The 10,674-nt window shown below is 38.8% G+C and overlaps 3 protein-coding genes across 3 annotated transcripts; all 3 read left to right on the forward strand.

The window, feature by feature from the left end:
- Nucleotides 1–480: 480 nt before the first annotated feature.
- On the forward strand, nt 481–2,512 carry LOC137595946 (blue-sensitive opsin-like). Its single transcript, XM_068316325.1, has 6 exons — nt 481–499; nt 585–979; nt 1,087–1,255; nt 1,333–1,498; nt 1,661–1,900; nt 2,298–2,512. Exons 2-6 carry the CDS (start codon nt 601–603, stop codon nt 2,397–2,399), a joined length of 1,056 nt encoding a protein of 351 aa, XP_068172426.1. The 5' UTR covers nt 481–499; nt 585–600; the 3' UTR covers nt 2,400–2,512.
- Nucleotides 2,513–3,518: 1,006 nt separating this feature from the next.
- On the forward strand, nt 3,519–5,973 carry LOC137596035 (blue-sensitive opsin). The gene is made up of 5 exons (XM_068316455.1): nt 3,519–4,010; nt 4,212–4,380; nt 4,586–4,751; nt 4,838–5,077; nt 5,412–5,973. The coding sequence occupies exons 1-5, from the start codon at nt 3,632–3,634 to the stop codon at nt 5,514–5,516; spliced, it is 1,059 nt and encodes a 352-aa protein (XP_068172556.1). The 5' UTR covers nt 3,519–3,631; the 3' UTR covers nt 5,517–5,973.
- A 2,516-nt stretch (nt 5,974–8,489) lies between these two features.
- Nucleotides 8,490–10,660, forward strand: LOC137595792 (red-sensitive opsin). The gene is made up of 6 exons (XM_068316103.1): nt 8,490–8,617; nt 9,262–9,558; nt 9,645–9,813; nt 9,884–10,049; nt 10,133–10,372; nt 10,447–10,660. The coding sequence occupies exons 1-6, from the start codon at nt 8,515–8,517 to the stop codon at nt 10,543–10,545; spliced, it is 1,074 nt and encodes a 357-aa protein (XP_068172204.1). The 5' UTR covers nt 8,490–8,514; the 3' UTR covers nt 10,546–10,660.
- Nucleotides 10,661–10,674: the final 14 nt, after the last annotated feature.

Genomic DNA, 10,674 nt, shown 5'->3' on the forward strand with positions numbered 1-10,674 from the left:
TTATCACAAGACCAATGCGGTGAGGTTTTCAACAACAGGAAGTATGTAACTTCATAATTCAAAGTACTCATGTTCATTATTCAAAGAATCATGCTCAAGCTAAACATCAACCTATCGCAAATGTCAAGTATATCCCTTAAGCAAAAGTTAGACATGCATAAGCACATATTTCCTAACCAGTAGCTTGTGTACTTGTGTAAGTCTGGGTTTTCTTGTGACAATAGCATCTAACATTAAATTTGAATGTGGGGTTTTCCTGTGAACATGGGGCAGACGTTCTTATCCCATTACCTTAAATTGTAAGACCAATCCTTTCTGGCAGCAGCACTAAGGAAAAACCACTAAATGACTTATGCTAATTAATCAAACCCCAATAAATCTGTCTGTTACGTTTTTAATGGGGAATGAGCCACAACCTGGAGAGCTTTATAAAAGTCAGACCTGTGCTAAAACTCTCAATAGAGATAGTACAGACACAGACGAAACCGCTGTCACGTTTGTATGTCAAATATTCATTTTTATTTTTTTAACAACATTTATGTGATATAGGAAAGCAAGCATTCAGAACACTCCTGCTGTAACAGGTTTGATCAACAAACAATGAGGGCAAATCGTGGAATGGAGCTGCCAGAGGACTTCTGGATACCGATCGCTCTAGACACCAACAACATCACGTTGCTCAGTCCTTTCCTGGTTCCTCAGGACCATTTGGGTACCCTGGGTGTATTCTACTCAATGGCAGGTTTCATGTTCTTTTTATTTATAACTGGGACTGGAATTAACGGTCTCACCGTCGCATGCACCATTCAATACAAGAAGCTCCGTTCGCACCTTAACTACATCCTGGTGAACTTGGCCGTTGCCAATCTCCTTGTATCCTGCGTGGGCTCCTTCACTGCATGCTACTGCTTCTCATCCAGGTATTTCATCATGGGACCACTAGCATGCAAGATTGAAGGTTTCACGGCTACGCTTGGAGGTACAATTTTTCAATTTTGAGAAATTTGATTCTTTTTGAGTGTCTCTTTCTTTTACTGACATAATGATTTGAACACGGTTGTAGATTGAATGTTTCTGTCATTGCAGGGATGGTAAGCCTGTGGTCTTTAGCTGTGATAGCTTTTGAAAGATGGTTGGTCATCTGCAAGCCACTCGGTAACTTTGTTTTCAAGCCAGACCATGCTATAGCTTGCTGTGCAGTGACCTGGGTATTTGCACTGATTGCTTCAGTACCTCCACTTTTTGGGTGGAGCAGGTGAGCAACAGACACCAATTTTGAACTGGATATAATCCCCATGAGATATCCACTCACTCTTGCTTTTAAATCTCCAGGTATATCCCAGAAGGCCTGCAGTGCTCCTGTGGTCCAGACTGGTACACCACAAACAACAAATACAAAAACGAATCTTACGTGATATTCCTTTTCTGCTTTTGCTTTGCCGTTCCCTTTGCCACCATTGTGTTCTGCTACACTCAGCTGCTCATTACGCTGAAAATGGTGAGGCAAAAAAAACAAAAACTCCGAAATATCTGAACAACCTGAACAATTAAAATTTTGTGTAGTTTGTTTGCTTTACTGAAGTCTTTCTCGTTGTACTGTCATTGTCCATGTGATATAATGAGTTCAGGACGACATCAATTCACCTCTCTTGGTCAACAGGCAGCAAAGGCCCAGGCAGAGTCCGTGTCCACCCAGAAGGCAGAAAGGGAGGTGACCAGGATGGTGGTTGTCATGGTGTTCGGCTTCCTGGTGTGCTGGTTGCCATACACCTCCTTTGCCCTTTGGGTTGTGAATAACCGTGGTAAAGCATTCGACCTGAGGCTGGCCACCATACCCTCCTGCTTCTCCAAGGCCTCAACGGTCTACAACCCAATTATCTACGTCCTCTTCAATAAACAGGTTGTCAAATGTGAACTAATCCAAAAACCGGTGTATATATTGATTTGTTGCAGGGAAATGTGAGGGACAAATTGAGTAGGTCAGTCCACAAGGACTTGGGGTTCAAGTCCACCACGGACCAAAATATGGGGAGTGAACTGGTAGCTGGAGAGGTGTCAGTTAATTTGATCAAGATGGAGCAAGAAGTAAATTCAGCTGCTACATGAAGAAATATCCAAGTTTGCTTTTAAAAGACAATCCTACAAACAGATGCTGTTTGCAGATAAAGTCAAAGCCTGCACCAACTGAAGTCAGTGATATTACATTTTTCTTTCAGTTTTTTAAAGGACAGATTTTTTTACTTCATGTTGTTTGTGATTATTGTAGATGATTCAGCAACCTGTTTGTTTCCTTGTAGTTCCGCTCCTGTATGATGGCGATGCTGGGGATGGGCGGAGGTGAGGAGGAAACCTCAACGTCACAGTCAGTGACTGAAGTCTCAAAGGTTGGACCTGCTTAGACCAACCATCAACACAGACAGCTCCTGCCAGCTATGATTGTGAATGATTGTGTAAATAAATATAAATCTATGTGTGTATGCAAATTTAAGTTTAAGTAAGAAATCATGTATAAGCTGCAAATTAAAAAATAAGAAATACAAATATCTTGACAGAGTCTGTACTTTCTTGAAAATGACAAATTCACTGATTTACACAATGTTTGGTTACAAAGCTTTTGCTAATGAGAAATAATTGATAAATTAATGATGACTATAATCTCTTACTCTGAAGTTGATAGCAAAATTCCGGGAAAACTCGATATTAAAAAATTTCGTTTCATAACGGTTTACGCACAGCCAGCACTTTTTTCGTCATTTAATTTATAATTTATATTAACATCTATCAATAATGTATTGCTATTAATCAATTCATTAAAGGAACTGGATTGCTGGGGCTGATTATGATAGCATTAAATGTCAGTATATTAAATGACAGTATATAAATATATAGTATTTATATATACAGTATTGATTACTATTATCAATATATAGTAATTATTGTTTAAAAGATATTCATTAGTACATTCAGTCAATTTTGCTCATAATTTATATATACTGTATATATATATATATACATATATATATACACATATATACACACACACACACACACACACACACACACACACACACATATATATATGTATGTATATATATATATATATATGTGTGTGTGTGTGTGTGTGTGTGTGTGTGTGTGTGTGTGTGTGTATATATATATATATATATATATAAAAATATATATATATATATAAACATACACATACTTTCACTTATGCCGAGGAGGTTGTGTGACTGGTTCAGTTTGTTTGTTATGCATATAGATAATTCATAACAAATGAACAATAAATATAATAAATATAAATAATATATGTATTCAGTATGTATATTGTGTATATATTGTGTATTAAGGAGTGTGTGTGTGTGCGTGTGCGTGTGCGTGTGTGGGTGTGTGATTTGTGAACCAAAGCTTTACTATAAATCCTTCCCCTTGAGCCAATTAAGTTGAGCGTTAGTAAAATTCCAAGTTCCTATAAATGCAGCTTTAGCAGTCGATCAGAGAGAGACAGAGAGAGAAGAGAGAGAATTGCGTCCTTAATTAAGATTAGATGAAACCATTTTTTGTAGTCTTTGTGCATTAATACCACTTCCATATCTTTGTGTGAAGTACTTGAATTTTTATTCAATACAAAATGCGGGGCGTTCGTTTGACGGAGCTACCAGAAGACTTCTGGATCCCCATCCCTCTTGAAACCAACAACATCACATCCCTCAGTCCGTACCTGGTTCCCCAGGACCACTTAGGGAACACAGGGCTCTTTTATTCCCTGTCAGCGTTCATGTTCTTCCTCTTTGTGTTCGGCACAGGCATAAATATCCTCACTATCGCATGCACCATTCAATACAAAAAGCTGCGGTCTCATCTCAACTACATCCTGGTGAACTTAGCGGCTGCGAACCTGCTGGTCTCGTCGGTGGGCTCCTTCACCTGCTTCTACTGCTTTGCCTTCAGATACATGGTTCTCGGTCCGCTGGGGTGCAAGATTGAGGGATTTACAGCAACTGTTGGTGGTAAGGAGTTGAATGATCAGCATAAATTGTCTATAGTGCAAAATTCTACAATATTTTTCCATTGCCATGGCAAAAAAAGTTGAAGTCTGGTATGTAGGATAAAAATTTGATCATTAAAATAATTTTTTTATCCTCTACTACAAATACTCCGATTACCAGCTCTGTAGTATACATCTTTAATACCTTTCTGTCTTTTTGCAGGTATGGTAAGTCTGTGGTCTCTGGCTGTGATTGCGTTTGAGAGATGGCTGGTCGTCTGCAAGCCGCTCGGGAACTTCATCTTCAAGCCTAATCATGCTATTGCCTGTTGTGCTTTGACCTGGGTCTTTGCTCTGTTTGCTGCAGTTCCTCCTCTGGTCGGGTGGAGTAGGTCAGTAAACATCCAACACACAATGGTTCTATTTGTTTTAATAGTTGTTAATTCCTGATATTCTTCTAACTTTTGAGTCCTTCAGTGACCAACCTTTTTCATAGTATGATCTTCTAATGCATATTACAGGTTTTGTAGGATTTGAATAGAGAGAATTTAACATAAAATCGCCATACAAATACTGATTTAGCATCTGTCTCTATAGATACATCCCGGAGGGCTTGCAGTGCTCCTGTGGACCAGACTGGTACACAACCAACAACAAGTTTAACAACGAATCATATGTGATGTTCCTCTTCTGCTTCTGCTTTGCTGTCCCTTTCTCCACCATTGTTTTCTGCTACTCACAGCTGCTTTTCATGCTGAAATCGGTATGCATTATGATTAAAGTAGTCTGCTGGGTTTTAATAATATATCCAAGGCCAGTTGCTTAGCTACATCAACTTACCTCCAACAGGCTGCCAAGGCCCAAGCTGAGTCCGTGTCCACCCAGAAGGCAGAAAAAGAGGTGACCAGGATGGTGGTTGTCATGGTGCTGGGATTCCTAGTGTGCTATGTACCTTATGCCTCCTTTGCTCTTTGGGTCGTCAATCATCGTGGGGAAACTTTCGACCTGAGACTGGCTACCATACCCTCCTGCGTGTCCAAAGCCTCCACAGTCTACAACCCCGTTATTTACATCTTCCTCAATAAACAGGTTGATTCATTCACTCTTTGAAATCTTTGAAATGATATCTGAAAATTATTTCCGCTGAAGTTGTGCGCTGATCGCTGAGAAGGCCAGTAGAGCCCCCTAGTGGTCAAACTTACACAACTTTTAGCCATCCTCAGGGAACCTGTATTTTAATACTTCTAATTTTAAAGTTCATTAAAAATATATCAATGTATAATAAATAAAATAGCTAAAAAAATGAATATTTCACATATAATATAAGTATAATATAAGTAATTCCACTCACTCAAATGCAGTTGTACCTACAATACTGTAACCCAACGGATGTGTTCACTACTGTGTTGCTTTCCTCTCTCAGTTCCGATCGTGTATAAAGAAGATGCTGGGGATGACTGGAGATGATGAAGATGAGTCATCGTCAAGTCAATCAGTCACCGAAGTCTCCAAAGTTGGACCTTCTTAAGTTGTTCGATGTTAATTTTGATGACTTAGTGTAAATAGGAACTGAATGGACAAATGATAAGAGCAATATTATTTATTCTTACAGATGAAACGTTATATGCACAGAAAATGTAAAAAAAGGAGAAATAAATATATGATGTCAGTGATTGTGTGTCATCAACGAGCTCTTCATTTTACATATATGCAACTAAAGTACCGTCCCACAAGTAAAATGTCAGACTGTATCCTGCAAAAGAATGAACTGTTGCCGGATGAATGGGTTTATTTACAGGAGTGACATTTTGACATTCAAGCACATGAAGAAAAATCAATAAGCTCGCACAATAAAAGTTTATAAAAATGATGAGCCAAAACACCTCAGTATCAGCATCCGTCCTCTCGACAACATGCAACACAGCTACAGTCTCTTTGTGAGATAGTAAAGACAATTATATAAGACACATCTGTGTTGATAGAAATGAAATGTGTCCTTTATCACAAATAACACTTAAAATGGTGAAAAGCATTTTTTTTCTCCAAATACATTAACACAATACACTAAGAGGTTTAACTGAATAGGATTGCTGTCTTCTGTGCATACAGGTTCTGTGTTGGCAAAGATAGGAAGCATATGTGAATCATCTATACACCTAAAGGGGGGTCAGATCTTATCTGAATACAATGGATCTGTAATCCATTTATAATCTATTTCTAATCCATTTATATGTTTATGAGTAAAATATGTTTACGGGTAAAACAGCTATTTCAAACAAGAAAAAAGAAAAAAGTTTTCAGAACTGCAGTATTTATTTTTTTTAAAAATATCCACATGCAAATCTAACACTAGGAGGCCAGCAAACAAAAGTAGACGACGATCCCTCCACAACAGCTTGATCATTTACCGTCAGTAACCTTTCCTTCACATGGAGACCAGTCTCTACGGCAACTGCCATAACCAACAGCATCTGGTCTCGCTGCACGTGGAGATTCCCATTTGTAGTTGGGGGCAAATTGGAGACCTGCAATTCTTTCCAAACGTGAATTGTTCTGAACTAGCGGAATTCCAGACTTTCTCCAAATACTTTTCCAGGCTCACACTGAGTCAGGAAGCATAACAGATCAGTTTTGTAAAATCAATTTGCGTTGTTTTTGATCAGTAAGTACATACTACTTACAAATAAAAGGATGTAAATAAAGGTTTATGGTCTTCCTTCTGATGCATCCTCTTGTTGATGTGAAGCCGTCGCTTCATACGGAGTCTGCATCAAGTAGTAAAGTCAGCACACTGCGTCTAAGACATGGAGCCAGAATAAGTGGATTAAATAAATCACCATCTCACCATCTCTTTTGTTAACCCTTGCCTGATACTGAAATGAACTGCTGTTCTGAAGAGATTAAAGCGTTACTGAGTGAGTGTGTCAGTAGTAATTACTCTGAGTTAATCTGTTTTGTGGAAAAACCTCAGTTGTCCATATAATCTACTTTGGTGTTTTGGACGTGTCCAACCTTTAACAGCATTTCAAGGAATGTGTTCAGCACTAAGAAGGGTAAAACAACAGCCGTTATACATTAGTGCCTGAGAGTGGATGCAGACACATTACTGTGGTTATAGTTACAACTAAAATGATCTGACAATCCCATTTAATTCAATAAAGCTGCAACCAAAATCAAACTCATTGCCTTGTAGCCACAATTTGGAATTTCCTGGCTTTGCAGGCGCAAACAAAACAGATGAGATTATAATTTCTATTGTGCACTAGACAGAACATCAAAATTCTCTGGATTAGCAACAAATATACCATATTCTCTAGGATACTTGAAATCCATGTCAGTCCTTATGTCAGCTACACACTGGTGGTGTAAAGATCTATGGTCCTATTGCCATACAGAAGGTGGGGAGAAAAAACATGCTATGAAATTTAAGTGGTGTGTGTGGATTTTAATTTGAGTAAACACAAAGATGCACACACTCACAGAAATGAACAAAAAATTGTCTAGTTCAGTAAATTTGAAGATGCCTCAGACTGAAGCCCACCTGTTTCACCATGGTTTCACCCAGAGGTTACTCAGGGTCAGAGTCTGTTTGTGGCTGGTTTGGGTTTCTGGTGCAGCTACAGCAGCTGCAGATCATCCGTCTGTGAACTGCAGGCTTCAAAACATTCAAATTTTCCACTGGTTCTGACACCGCTACCCTACAAAACAGATTCTTTCTGTTTCTCATGGTGGTATTTAATTGTGCCACCCATCAGAAATCACTGTCCAACCTCCATCTTCTCCATTCCCAATGAGGATTAGATTAAATTAGATTAGATTAGATTAGATTAGATTCAATGTTATTGTCATTGCATATGTCGCAGGTACAAAGCAACAAAATGCAGAACATGGAACATGACGTGAAATAGGATCAAGAAAAAAAATCCAATGTTCTGACTTGAACTCTTTTTCGAAAGGATTAAAGGATTCTGACTTCCGCACAACAGTGACTGTTATTATTACAGATCTGCAGGTCACCATTTGTCCAATCTACTTTAAGACTTATGTCTTCCCCATGCCACACAGGGTTCACATGCATGCTTTTCCAGACCATAACATCATTCAAGATGTAAAACTGACTTCACCTGCAAAATTGTAGTATGTGAAAAAATAAAATAAGATAGAAAAAATGACTCCAGATTATTCAGAAATGGAATTCCTGGTATAAATCATGCAATTAGACAAAATCATTACAACTAAAAATATAAATAGCCCTTTAGTTCTATGTAATAATTTGATGTGCACTTATACTTGAGTGTGTGTTTACTTTAATCCGATTTTGCAGCACAGAATTCAGGGAAATCAAATGAGCTACAATCATTTTCATGTCAGACCAGGTTCTCACAGCTGATCTCTGATCATTTAGGCATTTTGAGTCTTATCCTAATACGCCTCAGCTTTAATCACAGTTGAATGTGTGAGTATAAAAGCTAAAGTCAGGTGAGGTGGCTGCAAACAACGGCTGGTGATCTCCTGCTGAGATCAGAATGGCAGAGCAATGGGGAAAACAGGTTTTTGCTGCCAGGCTGTACCACGAAGCCACGACGAGGGGATCCGCTTTCACGTACACAAACAGCAATCATACCAGAGGTACACTTTCATTTTATAATATTATTCTAGTGATTTACAGAAGTTTACGGCTATTATAATAATAAGTTTGGAAATCCATCTGTATTCTGTCAGATATTGATGTCTCACTTGTTAATGTGTTTATTCCACTTCTGATTTTTGTTTTATTGATTTTATCCACATTTTATTTTAGTATATCATACTTTAATAGATCAGGGAAGTTGACACTTCTGTCTGCAGTCGCAAACTAAAATTGGATTTCCATCCAATAAACGAGTCAAAATTATTTCAGACATGAAAAGTTCTATTATAATTTTTCCTGATGTTTTTAATAGTAGTTCTAGTAGTAGTAACTTTATTGATCCCTTAAAGTAGGTTCCGTCAGGGAAATTGACACAAAAAAAATTACCTCCTTGGTAATTTTTTATAAATGTGTGTGACAATCCTTTTTACAGTAAGGCTAGTTGAAAAAATACAGTATACACAGTATTTAAAACTAACTGCTAATAGACATTTGTCTAATTAAAAGGCAGATTACTCACTTTCAGTATAATTTTAAATGGTAGACATTTAACATTATATAAATAACCCTATGCTGTCTGCATTGGGAAAGTGCTCTTTTAATATCGATCAAAATGTGAAATTGTTTTGTTTTTTATTCACAGATCCCTTTGAGGGTCCTAATTACCACATTGCTCCTCGGTGGGCATATAACCTTGCAACAGTGTGGATGTTCATTGTGGTTGTCTTATCCATCTTCACCAATGGTATTGTACTGGTGGCTACAGCAAAGTTCAAGAAACTCCGTCACCCTCTAAACTGGATCTTGGTCAACCTTGCCATTGCTGATCTTGGTGAGACAGTCTTTGCCAGCACCATAAGTGTATGCAACCAGATTTTTGGTTACTTCATTCTGGGACACCCGATGTGCGTCTTTGAGGGCTATGTTGTCTCAGTTTGTGGTGAGCAGGCATTTTTTATTCTCCTTGATTGATTGCTCTCTTAACTCGGCTGTGAATTAAATTCAGTCTCCTGCTTCCTCGCGCAGGCATCACCGCTCTCTGGTCCTTGTCCATCATCTCCTGGGAGAGATGGGTAGTGGTGTGCAAACCTTTCGGAAACATCAAGTTTGATGACAAATGGGCCACAGCTGGAATAGTGTTCTCCTGGGTCTGGGCGGCTGTGTGGTGTTCTCCCCCTCTCTTTGGATGGAGCAGGTATATATTGATGATTGTCTTACAATAGAACTGTCGTTTGAAACATAAATTAACCGTCTCTTTGCATCAGGTACTGGCCTCATGGACTGAAGACTTCTTGTGGACCTGATGTGTTCAGTGGAAGTGAGGACCCTGGGGTTCAGTCCTACATGATTGTTCTCATGATAACATGTTGTTTTATCCCTCTGTCCATCATCATCCTCTGCTACTTTGCAGTGTGGTGGGCGATCCGTGCTGTAAGTTTTCTCAGTTGTAGATTTATATCAGGTGGATCAGAGCTTTTGCAGAGTCTCTCCCTTCACTGATTTATCAACCTCAGGTTGCCCTGCAGCAGAAGGAATCAGAATCAACCCAGAAAGCTGAGAAGGATGTCTGCAGAATGGTTGTAGTTATGATCCTGGCATACTGTCTCTGTTGGGGACCTTATACCATATTTGCCTGCTTTGCTGCGGCTAACCCTGGCTATGCCTTTCATCCTCTTGCTGCTGCCATGCCCGCATATTTTGCCAAGAGCGCCACAATCTACAACCCAGTTATTTATGTCTTCATGAACCGACAGGTAGGCACAACTGACCCTTTGAACCCATAGCCAACATCCGATGTACATTTTCAAATTTTTTTCCCCTCCATCAGTTCCGCATATGCATCATGAAACTCTTTGGCAAAGAAGAGGAGGATCCATCTGAAGTATCTGCATCAAAGACAGAGGTCTCCTCTGTGGCTCCTGCTTAAATGTCTATCTTCTTGCTTTTAAAAGGAAAAGTTGTGATTTGTACAGTGTCTTTGGTAAATATAGCCATCTGGCAAAAGAAAATGTAAAAAAACAACAACCCATAAATAAAGTAAATTATGCAACAACAA

Source organism: Antennarius striatus, chromosome 5 (assembly GCF_040054535.1).
Source record: "Antennarius striatus isolate MH-2024 chromosome 5, ASM4005453v1, whole genome shotgun sequence".
NCBI lineage: Eukaryota > Metazoa > Chordata > Actinopteri > Lophiiformes > Antennariidae > Antennarius > Antennarius striatus.

Coding starts and splice junctions, on each gene's coding strand:
- LOC137595946 (XM_068316325.1), top strand. CDS start 601: ATGAGGGCAAATCGTGGAATGGAGCTGCCAGAGGACTTCTGGATACCG. Junction 1,256..1,332: donor CCACTTTTTGGGTGGAGCAG/GTGAGCAACAGA, acceptor TTAAATCTCCAG/GTATATCCCAGAAGGCCTGC. Junction 1,499..1,660: donor TGCTCATTACGCTGAAAATG/GTGAGGCAAAAA, acceptor CTTGGTCAACAG/GCAGCAAAGGCCCAGGCAGA.
- LOC137596035 (XM_068316455.1), top strand. CDS start 3,632: ATGCGGGGCGTTCGTTTGACGGAGCTACCAGAAGACTTCTGGATCCCC. Junction 4,011..4,211: donor ATTTACAGCAACTGTTGGTG/GTAAGGAGTTGA, acceptor GTCTTTTTGCAG/GTATGGTAAGTCTGTGGTCT. Junction 5,078..5,411: donor ACATCTTCCTCAATAAACAG/GTTGATTCATTC, acceptor TTCCTCTCTCAG/TTCCGATCGTGTATAAAGAA.
- LOC137595792 (XM_068316103.1), top strand. CDS start 8,515: ATGGCAGAGCAATGGGGAAAACAGGTTTTTGCTGCCAGGCTGTACCAC. Junction 8,618..9,261: donor AAACAGCAATCATACCAGAG/GTACACTTTCAT, acceptor TTTTATTCACAG/ATCCCTTTGAGGGTCCTAAT. Junction 10,373..10,446: donor ATGTCTTCATGAACCGACAG/GTAGGCACAACT, acceptor CCCCTCCATCAG/TTCCGCATATGCATCATGAA.